Here is a 19922-nt window from a genome sequence, read left to right as displayed (position 1 = left end):
ACCACCTGTATTTCCGGGATCCCAACCTGAAAAAAGCGATTTCAGGGAGGGGCCCCTTTCATTTCAGGGAGGTGCCCTCTGCCCCCCCCCCCATCCGCAGAGGGGGGGGGGGCACCCCCCTAAAATGATGGCAGATAGCACAGGAAGCAATCTTCTTTGCTATCTGCTGGTTTGTTTTTTTTGTATTCTGACAGCAGCGGCCGTCAGAATAAAAAAACAACAACAAATAACAGCATAGGAATGAATAGCTAGATTGCTATTGGCTATTTCAATTTGCAATATCCAATAGCAAGCTGGTAATGCACCCGCCCTCTGCTGCTGTCAATCAACAGCAAAAGAGGGGCCGGGACAGGATCGAGAAGTGAGCGAACGCCAGTATGTGTTCGCTCACCTCCCGATCTACTGAGCCGACCTGTGACAGTCTCATTGTCACAGGTCGGCTAGAACTATGAGGTGAGTGAAAAGCACTCATCTCATAGTTCTCCTTTAAGCTTGTTTTTTGGGGGAACTTTCTGTCATTTAGCCCACAAAAAAAGGGACATCCTAAAACATTTAATGTGAAAATGGCTTAATGTAGCTTAATGTACCATAATGTGCCTACACCTCAATCAATTGCCTTGCAACTTTGCACAACCTAAGTTCTCAGCTTCCCAAACCTATCCTGAAAGTTTCATGGATTTTGGTTTCCCACAGGGCAAACGAGTGACATTAAGCTTGTTTTTTGGGAGCTTAAAGTGACATTAAACCCTCAGATTTTTTAACATAAACCAATACTGTAATGTGTGCCTTACTGTAATCCATGGTAGTTTCCCTTCTCTTTGCTGCTCTTCCTTTTAAATCTGTATCTCTTCTCATGCTTGGGGAGAACTTCCCTTTGCAGCTGAGTGCCTCTTCCTGTAGTGCTGGCTCAGGTTGTGAACCTGCACACAGACACCATGTATCCATTTCAGAGACACGGCAGTCTGCTGCAAAACAGAAGTTCTGCCCAGCATGAGCACAGATACAGATTTAAAAGGAAGAGCAGCAAAGAGAAGGGAAACAACCATGGATTACAGTAAGGCACACAATACAGTATTGGTTTATGTTAAAAAATCTTAGGGTTTAATGTCACATTAATGTGGCTTAATGTACAAAAATGGGTGACATTCCCCCATGGACACTAAATGGCGTGGATGAAGGAATCTACCCTGCTGGCAGTCTGACAGTTGGCGCTTGAGGCTGCAGTCACCATTTGGCCAATTTTCCACCCAGCTCCTTTGTTAGTTGAAGTTTGTCAAGCCAGATGGTGCCAGCAGGGCCACCCACGGTTAGCGTTTCAGCCAATTCACAGGAATCAGCTGAAATTCTAACAGTGTATGGCTAGATTAGGCTGACCATTCCCTTCCCCATGTGCTTACTGGTAAAAAGCTGGTAAAAATCAAGTGCTAGGCTGCCCCTTCCTGCACACTAATATCCCATAGACGTTAATGGGGTGTACTCATACTGCATGACCAACATTCTATTTAAGTCTATGGGAATTAGCGCAAGTGCAGCAAGCCCAGCACTAGGTTTTTACCAGCTGAGATATTGGCAAGAACGGAGATCCCCAGCATGGGGGATGTAAGTAGGTAAGTACCTAGGGGAGCGAAGAAATGGTCAGCTTAGCCTAGTTAAGGGGGCTAGGGAAGGAGGCTGGGAGCAGTGTTCTTAAAGTGTAAAGTCTGTGCATGAAATTTGTACAGGCTTGCGGATATTTAAAATGAATGTTCAGACAAAACTTTTTAAGTTTTGACTAGTGTGGGGAAGGGTTAGACCGTCTGTCATTTTTTTTATTGCTGTCTGTGTCCTTGCTTCCTGTTTTTTCTTAATTGAGGAACCTCTTTTTTTTTTAAACTTGTTTGTGATAAAAAGAGGTGTTCCCAAACACACCCTGCTTGTCGTCTCTAACATGCAGCATGAAACATTAGTGAGCTGTTCATGAAATTACATTCTTCCTAAGAAATATTTTGGTAATATAAATAATGATTAACCAATGATCTAACGTATTTTTCCGTCTATAAGACGCCCCCATGTATAGGACGCCCCCCACTTTTCTTACCCAAAATCCAGAAATCAATATTTTCCATGCTCTTTTGCATAACTGTTTAAATCCAGTTTAAATTTTGCAGAGTAAGACAGCCGCTTCCTGGTATTGGTTGTTACCGGGATTTTTTCTGTTTTCTGACATTTTATGGGCTCAGAATTCTCCGACATTACCGCTCCCTGTTGCATCTGGGCACTGGCTACAGGCTCTCCGCAGCATCAGCTGACGTCGGGTACATAAGGCTCATGATTGGAGGAAACCTGTTAGCTTGTCTCTGCAATCGGAAGTTTCACTTGTGAGGCTAGTTTGCAGAGGTATCGGCTGTTTCGCAACCGCGTTTCTCCTCTCGGCCCCCCGTGTATAAGACGCCCCTCCATTATTAGGTAAATATTTTTATGAAAAAGTATAGTCTTATACATGGAAAAATACAGTATGTGTTTAGCTGTGCTGCTACCCTGTGCTTAAGTTGGCTCAACCTCTGTCCAAAACTTTCTTGCTTCACCTAGCTTAGTATTTCCTCTGATATTGTGGAAACTCCCTTGGGGCCCCTGCAAGAAAGCCATAATCATACAACAAAACCCAGAACTTTATGGAGGCCTGGGTGGAGGACATGGGAAATCCCTTGGAGCCCGTGCAAGAAAGCCATAATCATACAACAAAACCCAGAACATTATGGAGGTCTGGGTGGAGGACACATTGACCACTTCTTAAATGAGGATCAGGTAGGATGCACCAGAGCAGCATGCAACTGGCACTTTTAAGAAAATTTCATAAAAAGGTAATTGATGACATTCTCTTTTTAATGTTACATTTATTTTTATATCACACTGTGATCCACCAAATGATCCACCAGAATCCAACTCTGACCCTTTCTTATATGGAAATGCTGGCAACCGTAATTTTATGTTAGCTCTGAAAGTTTTACAGAAAAATACATATTCTTGAGCTGTCTCTGCGTTCTTTTATGTATATATAGAGTGCTGTTGTATGTTTAATGCACATGAATATTTATTCAGAATGTATGTTAAACAGGAAAAGCAGGAAGTTCCGCTTGAAGCCCAACTGGCTGTCATGGTAGAACCACAGGTGGGAGGAAATTCCTCTACTCCGGGCAAAGACAGCATTCAAGAGCTGTGCGGTGTAAACTCTCTCTCTTTTCTTGCAACCCGAAAAAAAAATATGGGGTGGAGTTTCAAGTTAAACCCCAACTCCAGACTTTAAGCTTTGTTTTGGATAGAATGGGGAAAATTTAGAGCGTGTGTCACATTTTTATTGCCGTCCTTTTGGTGAGATTTCCCTGACATCTAGTCAGGATAGGCAGTGGTAGAAAATATCACTGACTGGGACACAGAGAAAAAAATATTTTTATTTTTTAAACATCTACCGAAAGCCCCAATTACCTGCGTAAAATGCTGGTCATGTGACAGGCCTGTTTCCAGGTCTTCTTTCTTCTGGTCTGCAGTGTGTGTGTGTGTGAGGTCTGGTCTACAGTGCCTACAACTCTTCCTGGTGATGTGGGTGCTGCTCATGGAAGAGAATATCAAAGGGTCCTTATTGGAGTCATCACAGGCTCCTCATTGGAGTCATCAATCGGTCCTCACTGGAGTCATCACAAGGTCCTCACTGGAGCCATGACAAGCTCATCACTGGAGTCAACACAGGGTCCTCACTGGAGTCAACACAGCATCCTCACTGGAGCCATCACTGGGTCCTTACTGGAGCCATTAAAGAGTCCTAACTGGAGTTGCCATAGGGTCCTTCCTGGAGCTTTCACAGGGTCCTCACTGGAGCCATCACAAGGTCCTCACTGGAGCCATCATAGGGTCCCGAAACGTTCCAGCGTGACATCACCATGAAGTGTAAATGCAAGACTGGTCAGATTAGCTGCGAAGAGCACAGAGGGCAACTTCCTATCACTGATCACATTTTCTGGAAGAGGTGCTATAGAGGATCATTTAAACATCAATTAGTTTTTCTGGGTTTTAGAGAATTGTTTTCTTTTTAACTGGAGATGGGCTTTAAGCCTTGATTACGTTGGATCTATGGGATCCCGGGCTGCTCAGAAAGGAAAGAGTCATATAGGCACCTAAAAATGCTGCTGTAAAGTCCAGATTGAAGTTTACAGTGTTTCTCCAGGCAAAAACAAAAATGACCACACAGGCACGCAAATATTTCAAAACGTTTAATAAATTTATATCCGGGTGTAGAGCGGTGAGATTTCTTTTGGCTCTACATTTGTTTCGTTGTTCACCTGCTCTTCCTATTGTCTTTTTATCAGTGTACAAGATAAGTTGTGTCCATTGCAGGAACAGATGAAAATTTGGGATTTATCTACAGTATGAGCTATGAATGAATGATATTATATTATCCTGAAGATCCTGTGTATTTGGGCATTTAAGCAAATCCCATGTCTATTTGAAGCTATATATAACGGCTGAGTTTTCAATACTTTACTGAGGAGTGACATATATGACTTTATAATGGTGCATTCGCAACCCCAGACCAGCAGATCATTGAAAGTAGTCACTACAGACGAACAGAGACTTTCTCAAAGTAGCCAGCTATTTTCTTCTGACACGGTCAATGACAAACAGAAATGCTCGGATTTGTTTTGGAAATTACAAAAGCACCTGACCAAAGAAATGCGGTTATGGTGGGATATTACCTCATTGACAGAATACCTAAGGGTGAATCATGTGAGAGGTTGTAGCTCGTTGGGGGTGTGCAGTGCTGGCATTTGTTGCTTTATACACTTGTATGCACTGTTATACTGGATTTACTGTGAATTTCAATAAAGTCTGAAGTATTGGAATTCTCTGGATAGTGCGGTCTGTGCGTATACTACTACATTCCAAGGTGGAGACGCACCTATTAGACCAGCACCTGGGGAGTCCTGATAGCGGCTAAGATTTCTTTTGGCTCTAAATTTATATCACTTTGAGCATACCTGTAGATCCTGGCAGTTACCTAATGAGGAAAGAGCCGAGCCAGTGGAGAGCCGACAATGCTTTCTGGCCACTACTGAATTTGCTCTGATAACACCTCTCTCAGTGAAGTCCTTACATCGTTTAGTATCAATAAGTCCCTACAGCTATACTCCTTCTCCTGGCCATGACTTAAGCGTGCCAAAGGCCCACACCCACTTGTCACAGACATAAGGGATGAATGGCAGGCTTTGCAGTCACATGGCATTTTTTTTAAACATGAGCAGAACCCAACAGCGCAATCTAGCAGGTGCCATTTTGCCATTTTTTTATGTGTAGCCTTGCCATCTCCTTTACTACAAAATAAGTCAATAAACAATGATTTTATTTTTAACACCTTTAAGTATTCAAAGTTTTGAAAGTGATAAGAAAATGTCATGTCTCTGCTCTGAAGGATAATAACTCTCTTATCAAGTAACCTCAAGTTTATATTAGGCGGCCCTTCATTAAACTTAAAGATTGAAATGCTATTGTATACGCATGGAAATTATGTTGGGAGTTTGGCCTTATACACGGTCAGCAATTTTAACCACTTGCCGTCCGCCCGTTGCTACCAAAAGAAAGCTCTATCTGTCCCCAAAAAAGGGTATAAAATTCATTTTAGTACAGCGTTGCATGACGGAATAAATGTCAGTCAAAGTACCGCAGCGCTGAATACTGAAAATTGGCCTGGATGGGAAGGGGGTTTAATGCCGCGGATGTCAACTGGTTAAAGAGACATCAATAAACCTGGAATGTTCAGCCGTCATACATAAGTGATTAATACAGTGACTCGAGCCACTACTACTCATCACGGATCTGCATGACAAATGATACATCTGAAAGCCGGTGTCACGTTTTGTTTACCTTCTGTGAAGCAGTGGAAGGCACACTCCAGGCACATAACAGAAAAACCTTTATCAGTTTTAGATTAATGATGAAAGGGTTACAACCTCAGTCTGAGTTTCAGTGTGGTATGCGTATCCATGTGAGATTTCTTGCCTTGATGACACAAGAGGAAGTAAGCAAATCTCCCAAAGACAGCAATAGATCCTGGAAGAGGATCTAACCCAGGGGTGTCAAACTCAATTTAATCGTGGGCCGCATCTGTAAGACTATATAAATGTATCTAATCTTTATCATAATTGCCTCTGCATTCGATTATCAATGGTTTTTGTAATAACTTAATATCTAGATCTGAAAGTAGAAGTCTAGGAAATGGCCTGGTGGGCCGGATTCGGCCCCTGGGCCTTGAGTTTGTCATATGTGCTCTAACCTTTCCACGCTTTATCCAAAACTTAAAATACAAAAAAACTGCAAACCGCCACATGATGCTCTTCAAAAGAGAATCAAATTTTATTCCACATGCATCCGCACAAAAAACCTTGATGCGTTTCTGCTTTACTCGGCCTAAGTCATAGCTGGCCTAGTCACAAGGCTGAGTAAGGCAGAAACGTGTGTTTTTTTTGTACAGATGCATGTGGAATAAAATGTGTTCCTCTTTGTAAGAGCATCAGTTTTTAAGATAAGTGCTCTGGAAGAGGGTTATCCGTGCTCCAAATGTGGATTATGACAGGTGTATTCTGTGCGTTTTGTGTTTTCAGTCTTAAAATACAAACGTATTGGCTGGAGTTCTAGTTCATTTGAAAAAGTACGGTAGAACTTTTTCCATGTTCAAAAGTTCGAGTTAGAACCGAACACGGGGGTGTTCGGCTCATCTCTAATAAGATCCAGAAATTTTCCATAGCAGCCTTTCTCAACCTTTTCAACAGAGAGGAACATGTATAATAACCTTCAGGCCTAACCCCTGCCAATAATTACTATACCTACAGCTCATGTTATAATTAGTGTGATGGTGACTGGGAAGAATGCTCCTTACATTGGTGGTCATTGGGAACAATCTACATCTTTACAGAAAGCTAAAAAGATCATTGATGTCAGTGTTTATCTGAGAATCAGAAATTGGTCATTGCTCAAGGAATCCCTAGTCACTTCTGGAGGGACCCTGGTTGTGGACCCTCATACTTCTACAGAGTAGGACTATGAGTGAGCTCAGGTATTACTGCATTGCCTGGTGTTGTCCCACAGAGTGAGCACAGTGAAGATCTCATTGTTGTAGGAATGTTCCTTCATTGTCCAAGCACCAGACTAGAAATGAGTTGGCGACCAAGCTGTGCTGTTTAATTGAAGTGGAAAGAAAATCACGATCACTGACAAGGATATGCTGTCTGAAATCACAGGACTAGCTTAACAGAAACATAATTTCTCCACATATATGTATTCCAACTGTGCACTGTTTGGTTGGTATTTAGTTTTTTAATATACAGCTTAGTTTCTAAGTACCAAAACACAGCTTTCATGCCAACCAGCTAATGTGATTTTCTAACTCTGCCTCCACCCTTCCAAATAGTCAATTTTACCCGGTATTATCCTTCATTCCTTAATCATACAGTCAGTTCTTGGTTCTCTCAGTCCCTACCATTCAATACGGCTGCTTTATCCTTAATAAACACTTGTCAGAGGATAAACATGAAGGATGCCATTGCTGTCTACTTCTTTTGAAAATTCCAGTCCCTTGACTGTCGTACTGATTTTCTTGCTTGCCACTGAAGGATAGTTAGATGTGAAGGCAAAATCTGACCATTGTCAGGCATCTGTGCTCACAGCCGGCTCCATGACCATGAACTGTGGTCCTTGTGAAATGTTTGTGTTATCTTAGGCAGAGAAGCAGGGGAAGCATCAAGCATCTGGCATATACAGTACCTTCAGTACCACGTAATAAGGAGAACAGCTGCAATCAGACAAGGTGACCTAACCATGAAGACTTGGACAGTGGCGTCTGCAGGCACGGGCTCCCCATACACATGAGATGATCGTTCATTCTGGCTAGAAGTGGCCACATTGTGAGACTGTCATCTAATGATTACGGGGCACCTGTTAGGAAGCCAGAACCAGAGTCGGAGTCAGGATTCTTACACCGCGGTTTGCGCATTTGCATGCGCATGGTGCAGCTTATAGAGTAGTATCAGGTGCAGCGCTTGTGTGAACGTGCGTGCATACATGCGTGCGTACAGACGCGCGCCGACGTATTGTTTGACTGTTTGGCGCCCTCTGGGCTATATAAGCTGGGACTAACAAACCTCCTTTGCTGTCAGATTTGTCAGCTTCAACGTGGTGAGTTCCTGCATCCTGTTCCTGAGTATCTATTCTGTTATTGACCCGGCTTGGCTTGACCCTTCTGCTTCTCTCCAGTGCTTCGACCCTCAGCTTGTTCCTGATGTCGTTCCTGCTTCATCCCCTGGTACTGCGTTGCCCGCATGTTAACGACTTGTCCTGACGATTCTGCTTGATCCATTGCCTGCCTGGACCTGCACCCATCTCTGCATCTCCTGCTCTGCGGATCTGTCTTCAACTGGCACTCCTGCCCCTCTGTGCCCAATCCAGGTGCCCCAGTACCAGAGTTGTGAGAGAGGCCACCCTTGACACTTCAGACTCCCCTAAGGTACGTGACAGCACCATTACCTGTGCCTGAACATAGTCCTCCCACTCACAGTGCATGGAAAATGACACTGTCATACCTCCCCATCTTTCAAAGTACATACGGTACACACATAACAACCACCAGTCCCTAATAGCTATCTTCTGGTTTTGAACGCATCTCCCTGGAAATATGTGGATGTGAACAACTTTCCCCTATTTTTTTTATATGGGCCATTCATATATTTCATATTCCCCTTGACTGCCTCTTCACAGAGTTAATAAATTACTTAGTTATTTAAGGATGAGCGTTGACCTCTTCCCATCCAATCTTAATGATTTTGTTGCCCTTCTCTGCACTCTTCCTAGTTCCTGATTTCCTCAAAGGACACAAGAGCACTCCTTGCGACTGCAAGAAAACAAAACGCCTTAGATTCGCCACTTGTTCTTCGTCGTTGATATCGCCACACACCAAACCCAATGGTGAGTTAAGAATGTACTTCCTTTTCATACATTTGCACAGATTGTGACCAGCTTGTATTTTTCTTTCCTCCACGCCGAGTCTCACACGTCATCAATCCCCCCTTCCCAAGGATCCACATCTGCCCACTGAACACCCGCCTGTCACCACGACTAGACCTCACGACAACATCACCAGGAGATCACCACCATTGTGCCCATCCATTCTATCACACATGACTGCCTAATATAAACTTAAAGGGGTTGGATGTGTTTCTAAAAGTATCTATATATATATATATAATAAACTTATATCTGTAAAATGTATCAGTAGGTGTCCTGAAGGAATAAATCCTGAGACACCAACCCGGAACAAGCAAGCAGATTACACATTCATATTTCTTCTGACTTTACTAGGTAAATGCTTGCTCCGGGTAAGTGTCTTACACATATTAAAGCTAGAGATTACCAGTCAACTAGCACTGTCAAAGGGGCAGCAATGGCAGCATCCTTAATTCTATCAGTTAAACTTAATTTAATTTATTGGCTTAATTCATTGATTGTCTGTGTGCCTGCTGGGGAGATGTCCCGTCACTCATATGTTCTGGTAATGGTTGTTACTGGGAAAGGGAGGGTCTTCTTCTGAGGAAACCTGTTGCAGTGACAACTAAGCAAGGATTTTCCCAACTTTTTAGGGTTTTCGTCCCACTTCCTGTTGTGTCTGCAGGACAGAAAGTGAAAGAAAATATAAATACATATCATTTAATATCTTACCTTACTGGGGTTTTAACTCTCCATTTGTCTCAAAATTACAAAAAAGTTCTGTATTTAGATTACAGATATATTTACATTTGAAGTGCTCTGTGGTTTTCCATCGAATTTTTTTTTTTTTATGTGGCTGAAATTGATGAACTTTTTTCTTATGCAGCCTGTAACCCTCTGAAGAAGAGATTATTATACATCATACTGCATATGACTTGTATAACTTGTATGTCCCCTACTGATTTATATAACTTGGTTTTCCATTAGCTGTAACTCTTCAACTGATCTTGCTTTCCCAGCGCAGCAACAACTGATGTGTTCAAGATCAGTTCTTGGAGAGCAAAGTATTGCTCATAATAATTAGGGATGCACTAATACTTTTCGAGTACCAATGCCGATACTTGGCATTTTCACGAGAACTACCAGGGTTGCAGCGGTTGCAGCTTGGACCTGGCTCTGGCGCTCCACCACTGTCCTGAAGTCATTAGTCTGTATTGTTTTAGAAAAACTGTCACATGACAATAAACAAAAATGTATCAGTACTCGTACTTGTAACTACTTGGGCAAGTATCAGTACTTGTACTCGCAAAACTGGTATCGGTGCATCCCTTTATTTATATTTATAAAAACAAAATCATACAATAAAACAAAGATGTACAAATCACAGGAGCTCCGTGTGCTCCTTACAAATGACAGCTGCCTCCTAACTTTTTAATTTTTCTCTAGTCTAGTCTTGGAGCTCGAAAAGTATCGGTAATTGTACTTGTACCGAGTACTGTACTTGGTATCGGTGCCTCCCTAGCTCATATACATCCTTCTGCACAGAGGACCTCAAGTACAAAAGTAGCCATCGTGGGGTACAAGCATAATTATGATGGAGGAAGGCAGTCTTCTCCACAGCTCAACATCTACATCTCTCTAGACCAGCCTTCCTTAACCGTGGAACTCTATTGTTCCCTCCGAGATTTCTAGGGGCTTCATTAAGCAGTGGTGGATAGATTTCCAACCTGACAGTGCCTACATAGTTCCAGTACTGACAACACTCATCAGAGGGCACTGCTCTGACCACCAGTGCAACATGGCATTCTTTTCCACTCACCACCAATTTAAAGGAGAACCTCTCCCACTGACTACCAATATAAAGGGAAACTTTTCTAATTTTCATTGTATCGAATCATTTTTTTTTCACCAGCCATTGTAAGATAAGCATGATCCCACTGACAACCCCCATTAAAAGGGGTATTTTTTTCAGCAGCTGCCGTGTTCTTGGTATAACCACTTCTGCAGCAGCTGCCGTGTTCTTGGTATAACCACTTCTGCAGCAGCAGCCGTGTTCTTGGTATAACCACTTCTGCAGCAGCAGCCGTGTTCTTGGTATAACCACTTCTGCAGCAGCAGCCTTGTTCTTGGTATAACCACTTCTGCAGCAGCAGCCGTGTTCTTGGTATAACCACTTCTGCAGCAGCAGCCGTGTTCTTGGTATCACCACTTCTGCAGCAGCTGCCGTGTTCTTGGTATCACCACTTCTGCAGCAGCAGCCGTGTTCTTGGGATAACCACTTCTGCAGCAGCTGCCGTGTTCTTGGTTTCACCACTTCTGCAGCAGCAGCCGTGTTCTTGGGATAACCACTTCTGCAGCAGCAGCCGTGTTCTTGGTATTCACTTCTGCAGCAGCAGCCGTGTTCTTGGTATAACCACTTCTGCAGCAGCTGCCGTGTTCTTGGTATAACCACTTCTGCACTGTCTATTTACGTATTGCGGCCCGGAAGTGGTTAAAGATCTGAGGACCCCTGACCTAGTGAGTCTTTGACAAACAAGAACAAGCATGAAGGATGGGAGTTGTGATTTTTCAGATTTTACTGGCCACATGCTTGTTTCATCCCAGTGACAGGATGTGAAGACAGCAGCGGTGAATACACCTTTAACAGGGATTGGCAGCTCCCCGTATATGGAGGTTTTGGGCTGCAGAGCAAGATTGCAGTCAGCTTGTTATTCGTGTAACAAATCGGAATGTACCAGGTTGTGAAGAGAAGGAAAACATGTTATTCTGCAAGGAATTGAATGATGGTTACATACAGAAGAAAACAATAGAAAGTTGTCACAATACATTAACAGCTTGTGCAGTGATCTGTTTTCTTCTGTGACATGTTGCGGGCTCTAGGACTTGCTGTCTCATGTCTTGTTTGTGCAGATTGATGATGATGATGAGGAGGTGTTCCCGGGTGCAAGGTGTCTAGAAAGCACATGATCTTCATGCAGCATAACAAGTCTGACTCATAATAACTTTCCCGGGAAGGACTGTCCACCGCCGTGTTTATGATGGATTCTTGGCCACGCTACACCCTACTCAGCTTATGTACCATGAATACAGCTGACGTACTTTGTATCTAATGTATAACATCAACTGAATGGGATCCACTTTGTGCAGATGTAGATACATTCATGGGTGTGTGTGACAGCACAGGAAGCAAAGAAGTAATGAAGTAACCATAGAAACGTATAAAAGAATTCCCACCATCTTTATATCAGATATTAGCATTTATGTCATGTGTAACACTCCCAGGTATTTATTACTTCTCATAGAGATCACAGTACCCTGCTTTTCTCTCTGGGAAGGATGGAGCCATCTTTATTGGGGTATCATCCAGGGTCAGCATCAGGGACGTGCGGTCACCTAGTATTATGAAGAAAAAAGATGTCAGCTTCAAGTCTGAAGCTGACATCTTTTTCTCCATTCAGAGCAGCTTGTTACAGGTTACACAGCAGGGAAACCTCCCCTGTCATGGAAGGAGCTCGGCCTGTTAATTACAGGCAGCGCTGCATCTGGCTTTTGACAGGTAGTTAGGTTACACAGCAGCGGGTTTCCCCACTGCTTGTGAAACCTAACTTGGTGAGGCAAGAGCTGTCACAGCCTCTACTCTGTGTTAGAGGCGTGAGCTCTGTGGATGGCTTGGACCAATGGCAAAGCGCCATTGGTCCAAGCTGTCCAATCAAAAAAAAAAAAACCAGTGAGGACATCGTTCTCGATGCCTCACTAGTGACACGCAAATGAGGTATAGGGAGGCTCCTCTCTTCCTCGTCCCCACACAGCTTGGTTTACCAAAATGTGGTGGGGCTTCGGCAGGATGGGGGTGGGGCTTCGTCAGGACGCTTCGGCGGGCTAGGGGATGCCTCAACCAGCACAGAAGGCTCAGCATGTCACTGGTCAGCATCCACTTTATGGGTATCTATGGTCAAAAACTAAAAATCAATCTGTATTTCTATATTGAATTTCTCTCCCACTTCTCATAACCTTACACACATCTAGATCAATATGGTTATTAGGAGTGGGATGGAAGCGGAAATTACTGTACATCACAGTTGGTACACAAGGAAGTGCCTGCTGCTTGATGTGATGTAATCCAACTTTCTATATTTGATTTCCAGAAGTTCTCTCCCGCTTCTAATGAACCAGATCCATCTAGTAGTTTGAAAACGTACTTATTGAAGATACCCATAGGATGGACTTCCTCAGTGCACTGATACAATTTCACTGAGCCCTGTGAATATGCACTTTCTGGGGTCACAACGCTCACAAAACATGCCTTCTAAACTATAACCCAACGTCTGAACAATGTAACATTATCATTTACTTGAAAAAAAGTCCCTTTTATGTAGTGAGTGCTGCCTTCCGTCTGCCCATCACTTCCACCAACTTCCTGGATTCCCAGTGTGCTTTGCGTCTCTTTCCCTGCTGCTTGATGTAATCCAATTTTGATTTCTCAAGACTACATATCCCATCACGCAATGCTTCCAGCAAGCAATGACAATGTTACCATGTTCAGACATTGAGTTTGTAGTTCAGACGGCAGGTTCTGGGAGAGTGGGTAAGGACCAGGAGAATGAGGAGATCCTAACAAAAGGGGCTTCCTATGGTCCCCAAACGATGTGTGTCTGCATTAATAAAATTCCAGGCATAGGGCAAGGCGGTCATCACCAGTAAGGCACCTTTGGCATCTTCAAGTTTCTAAACTTCTAGATGGATACAGGGGTGTAACTAGAAATCACCGGGCCCCATAGCAAAATTTTGTATGGGGCCCTGTGATTTCTAGTTATGCCCTTGCAGAGCCCACCTGAGGTCCCAAACAGCCCACCTGAGAGTGACCCTGCAGAGCCCACCATAGAGTCTCTATAGTGGGCTCTGCAGAGTCTCAGGTGGGCTGCACACCTCTTACCTGTCAGACCCGATCCGCTGTCCGCCTCTATGGTCGCTGGCAGGCCCTGCCTCCTCCATCACCGGGCCCCACCTCCTCCTCCTCTGTCACTGGGCCCGCCTCCTTCTCTGCTTTTGACGCTGTCCCAGCCTTCCTCCTCCACAGCTGCTGGCTGTCACTGACTCAGCAGTGGCTGTGAGGAGGAACGTGCCGCTGCACAGATCACTAACAGGTTGTCGGTGATCTAACATATTCCTGCCATGGCAGGTTTCTTTTAAATCAGGCTCAACTCCGGGCCTCCAGCTGTTGTGGAACTACAAGTCCCATGAGGCATTACAGCACTGACAATTACAGGCATGACTCCCAGAGGCAGACGCATGTTGGGATTTGTATCTAAAGCAAAGCTGGAGGGCCCCTGCTGTGTTACATGCTATACTAGGACCCACCTGCAGGGGGTGCTGAAGGGGTACCTGCACTTTGTGATGTGAAAGACATGGCTGCTACACATTTACCAGCTCTGTGTTCACATCATACTATGTAAAGAATAAAGCAGAATTCCCATGAGGTATTGCAACACTGACAGTTACAGGCATGACTCCCAGAGGCAAGTTGGGATTTGTAGTTACAGCACAGCTGGAGGGCTGGAGTTTCCCGTCCCAACTTTAAAGGAGAACTATGAGGTGAGTGAAAATCACTCATCCTCATAGTTCGAGCCGACGTGTGACAATGAAACTGTCACACGTCGCCTCAATAGATAGGGAAGTGAGCGAACACATAGCGTTGCTCGCGCACTTCCCGATCCTGTCCGTGCAGAGAGCCGTGACTGTCACTCACAGCTCCTTGCAGGGATTCTCCCCCTCTCCGATCATTCAGCGCTAACTGGCGGAACGGACAGGGCGGGTACAGCTGGCTCTGCCTCTAGATAGGCATAGCCAGCTGTCACTCACACAGCTGAGTGGATCTCGACAGTAATGTCGGGATCCGTCCGGCTGCGGCGTCTCAGTATACTGCGAGCTACTGAGCTTTGGGTGACGGGAGGGCGCTAGTTTCTGTCCTCCCGTTACCCTTAGGAGAACTATGGGGAAAAGCACTGACCCCATAGTTCTCCTTTAAATATTACTGCACCTATTTCATGGAATTCATTGGCAGGTTTCCTTTCATTAGCACAGACTGATAATCTTCTGAGGAGGGCAGGCCGGTGCGCTCTAATCTCTCTCGCCTGTGTTTCATAATAGTAGGAAGGCAGGAGTTGCTTTTTCCTGGAAATCGGGTCCAGTCCTCATATCTACAAGTCAAACAGAGGCAAGCCATAAAAAAGGATCAGAGCTGCAACGGAGAAGCACAATTAATATTAACTTTTTTATTTTCCATCGCTAAGAACACTTATCATCTTTACCCCCTGACCCCGGAGTTTTTATCAGCCGCTCGTGCAGTCGCTGTGATAGCAGAATGCGTCTTTTTTTTATGGAGGACTGTGTTCACTGCGCAGGGAAGACGTAGAGACCAAAGTACATGGGGGGAGAAGTTACAAAATGTGGAGCAGTATAAAAATGAAAAATAGTCACATCCTTCTATTGAGAAAAGCCGCCTATGACACGAGCAGAGACAGGTGTACCACCCAAATGGTTCCGAAGCAATCACAGGCTCATCTGACTCATTATGGACAAGGAACCCGATTACAGACAAGTTAGGGCCCATTCAGTGGCGGCCGGCACCCGGGTGACACCATTGCAGGGGTGGCACCAAAATGACTGACAGTGATTTTGGTGTCACCCCCTCTAAAAAGTCAGGCACTCGGTCACGGGAGATCTGTCATTGAGGGCTAGTTCACACCAGCCCCAGTGCGTTCCGGCCCGATTGGTGCTGGAACACACTGGATCGCATTCCGCCCGGCTCACTTTGTTCTGGGGGCGGGAGGGGGAGTGGCGGTGCATTGAAGTCAATGGCACCGCAGCCACGCCCTCCAGCCGCAGTGCGATTGCCTGCACCGGAACGCGTGGCACATCAATGCCTATAATCTGGTCCAGTGCAATCAGAAAAAATGCTGCATCTACTATTTTTTCTGACCAGACCGCAGACATTGATGTGTCATGTGTTCCGGCGCGGGCGATCGCACTGAGGCCGGAGGTCATGTAACCTAGAGTTTACCGATCTCAAGCATCTCTGACTTGTGTCTTGAATGAGCACAAAGTAACAATATTGTAACAAAATGTAAAGAAAGAGAGAAGCTGAGAGATCCGTGTTATTGTGTAACAGCTTCTGCTACTTTGCCGACATTTCAATCCCCGATGTAAAGAATATACAAAGTGTTAAACCTTCCACAGAAATATTAATAATAAAAACATTGTGTGGCTGCCCAATTCATACCAGACCCTTTACGTGCATTGGATTGTTGCCCCCGGTCATACCTTAGGGACATGAAGCGCGTTTCCAGAAGTGCTTAAGGCTGGATTCACACCTGGGCATTCCAAATAGGCGCGTTTTATGCTCATTTTTTAAGCATGTTTTAAGCACTTTTTTTGTTCAATGAAACGCGCGTTCGACGCTCGTTTTTTAACCTCCCTGGCGGTATGATTTTTTTTCTTTCTTTTTTTCTCAGTTTTTTGTATTTTTTTATTGTTTTAAACTTTTTAAACTTCCCACCGGCCAAGGTAAGATCTACGCTGTATTCCCGAGTGTGGCTCGGGGTTACCGCTTTGTTAACCACGAGCCACACTCGGGAATACCAATGGGTACGCACTGAAATACACCCCAAAGAAGCTCCTGTACTATTTCGGGCGTAGGGCGTTTTTCATCGTGTCAAAACGCGCTGAAATACATCCAGGTGGGAACCATGCCAATAGGAATTAATAGGATTTCACTGCTTGAGCGTTTTTCAGCACTTCGATCAGCGCTGAAAATTGCCCAGGTGTGAACACAGCCTTAGTCCCTGTTCAGGGCCCGTTCACACCAAGGCCGTGTGTTATCGCGTTCCCCAGACAAAATGAGCATTACCTCTAGTGGGGGCAGAGAGATTTTTTTTTTTTTTAATCATTACTTTTCTGCCTGTAGTTCGGCTTTAAAAAAAAAAACATGGAGGTATTGTCTGTAGAGGAAGCTTTTATACTGATATAAACATATACTGACATATACACATTACATTTTAAATGCACGGCACACTTTTCTATAGTTCATGCTATACCCATAATTAGGGTGTAAATGAAACATGGTCACATTTGCCTACCCCCCCGCCACACACACCTGAAAGTGGACCAAATCCATGGCAGGGCACCCACAGGGACAGATGTGGAGGAAGAGGGGATCGAGGTATCGGGACCATAGCTGGGACACCTCGATACTTTAAGATAATTGGTGGATCACGGTCTCGGGAGTCGGGACCATAGTTGGGACACCTTGATTTTTGAAAGTGGTCAGTGGATTGAGGAATGGGGACCATAGCTGGGACACGTTGTTAAGGTGGTCGATGGATCGAGGTATCGAGACCATAGCTGTGACACCCTGATACTTTAAGGTGGTTGGTGGATCGAGGTATGGGGACCATAGCTGAGACACCTTGTTAAGGTGGTCGGTAGATCGAAGTATGGGGACCATAGCTGGGACACCTTGATATTTTAAGGTGGTCGGAGGATCGAGGTATGGGGACCATAGCTGGGACACCTCAATATTTAAAGGTGATCGGTGGATCGAGGTATGGGGACCATAGCTGGGACACCTCAATATTTTAAGGTGGTTGGTAGATCGAGGTATCTGGACCATAGCTGGGGCACCCTGTTAAGGTGGTCGGTGGATCGAGGTATGGGGACAGTAGCTGGGACTCCTCGATATTGGTCGGTGGATCGAGGTATTGGGACCATAGCTGAGACACCTTGGTAAGGTGGTCAGTGGATCGAGGTATGGGGACCATAGCTGGGACACCTCGATACTTTAAGGTGGTCGGTAGATCGAAGTATGGGGACCATAGCTGAGACACCTTGTTAAGGTGGTCGGTAGATCGAAGTATGGGGACCATAGCTGAGACACCTTGTTAAGGTGGTCGGTAGATCGAAGTATGGGGACCATAGCTGGGACACCTTGATATTTTAAGGTGGTCGGAGGATCGAGGTATGGGGACCATAGCTGGGACACCTCAATATTTTAAGGTGGTCGGAGGATCGAGGTATGGGGACCATAGCTGGGACACCTCAATATTTTAAGGTGGTCGGTGGATCGAGGTATGTGGACCATAGCTGGGACACCTCAAAATGTAAAGGTGGTTGGTAGATCGAGGTATCTGGACCATAGCTGGAACACCTCGATATTTTAAGGTGGTTGGTGGATCGAAGTATCGGGACCGTAGCTGGGAATAACTCGATATTTTAAGGCGGTCGGTAGATCGAGGTATCGGGACCATAGCTGGGACACCTCGCTATTTTAAGGTGGTCGGTAGATCGAGATATGGGGACCATAGCTGGGACACATCGATACTTTAAAGCTGCATCACAAAGCCATAGACCTTATAGAATGGCAACTCAAACAGTGCATGAGTGACAGGTCCGCTTCAGCCCTATAATCAGGCTCTTGTAGCCGTGCACTCTGCTTGAACTGTGCAGTTTGTAAACACTCTATACATTCCCGGGTGGGAGTGATAGTGGGAGGGGGCCGGGCTCCTATATGTCCCCACATCGGCATTCCTCGGCTCCCCAGCACTGCAGGGCATTGTATTGCACTCACAGCCCGAGCCAGCGAACACCCTACACACCGTGTACACAGCCAGCTCTCGGGGTGGGCGGGGCTTCTCGATGACAGACACCGGCAACACCTCCAGGCACGCCCCCTCCGCCGTGCGACCTTTCCCCTACTTTCCAGCTTCTTGCACACTCAGCCCAGAGCGGCATGCCTCCGACACGAGCTGATCACGCACCTGGCCCGGCCGCCATTGGCTTAGAGCAGGCCGAGGCGAGCGCTGATTGGCCCGCAGTCTTCTCTCCCCCCCCCCGAGAGGGGGGGCTGTGCAATGAGTGCGATGTCCTCACCTCTCCTTCCCCGCCCCTCCCTCCTCGCTGTGTTGGATGTGTGTGCACGCCGGAGCCGGGGGCCCTCCCATGCAACATGACGAGGTACATCCCCAATGCAAAGAAGGCGAGCTTGTTATTGCTCATGAGCAGCCCCGGCTCAGGCAGGCGGCACCACCACCAGGTCCTGCTGCTGCTACTATCACCTCTCCATCCTTTGTTATATTGTATCAGCCGGCCAACATGCTGAACGTGACCAACGGCGACAGGCAGCAGCCGTCAGCTGTAAGTACACCTTTTATAATCTGCCTGGTGACAATTGGTCCTGGGGGATACTGATGGGCAGACAATGGGGGGGTGTCTGTCAGTATTGTACAGGAATGTTGGACAATGGGCATTTATTATATAGATCCCGTCCGTATATATTGTCTCATTTCCATTTTCTATATCATTTGGTTTCCTGTAATGATTCAAGGTAACAATGTATTCTCATGTATAATTGGGTCATTCAGTGTATGACTTTGTCATTGTGTGCCCATGTTGTGATCAGCCTTATACTGTGTGTGTGTCTATGGAGCTGTCAGTGTCATAGGATACAGTGATGCGGGGGGTAGCTGTCACTGTCTGCCTTCAGACATGGAGGGTGTTCGCTCCCTTCCTGCCTGTAATTGTCAGTTCTGGGTGCCAGGGCTGAGTGCGGGCTCCCCTGTAACCCCTCAGCTGCCGGAGGATGCTCCATTGACAACCGCCCAGCTTGCTTTTTTTTTGGATGGGTTTTTTTTTGAACGCAAGTCCCGCCCTCCCCGGCTCCCGAGCCGCGCCCACTTTCGCTTTCCCGCTCCGCCCACCGCACGGCCCCCTCACATGGCTATTTTAATGGATGACGTATTGGAAAGCTATATTTGGATCGCGCGGCCCCGCCCTCTGGAAAGGCCGTGGGCAGGGAATGAGGTGGAAAGGGCGGGGCTTGCGGTTTGTTGCCCACTTGTCTGTGGGTGGGGCCACGCTGTGCTAAC

General features: G+C 45.7%; 1 protein-coding gene across 1 annotated transcript in view; it reads left to right on the top strand.

Annotated features, from left to right (window-relative positions):
• The first annotated feature begins 19110 nt into the window (after window positions 1-19110).
• Window positions 19111-19922, top strand: part of KLF11 (Kruppel like factor 11) — a 16364-nt gene continuing 15552 nt past the window's right edge. The window contains exon 1 of the mRNA XM_018559991.1: window positions 19111-19191. Within this exon, the coding sequence (XP_018415493.1) occupies window positions 19150-19191 (42 nt within the window). The 5' untranslated portion in view covers window positions 19111-19149. The remainder of the gene's footprint in view (window positions 19192-19922) is intronic.

Source organism: Nanorana parkeri, unplaced genomic scaffold (assembly GCF_000935625.1).
Source record: "Nanorana parkeri isolate BGI_ZX_2015 unplaced genomic scaffold, ASM93562v1 scaffold425, whole genome shotgun sequence".
Taxonomy (NCBI): Eukaryota; Metazoa; Chordata; class Amphibia; order Anura; family Dicroglossidae; genus Nanorana; species Nanorana parkeri.
This window is presented reverse-complemented; position numbering and strand designations above follow the sequence as displayed.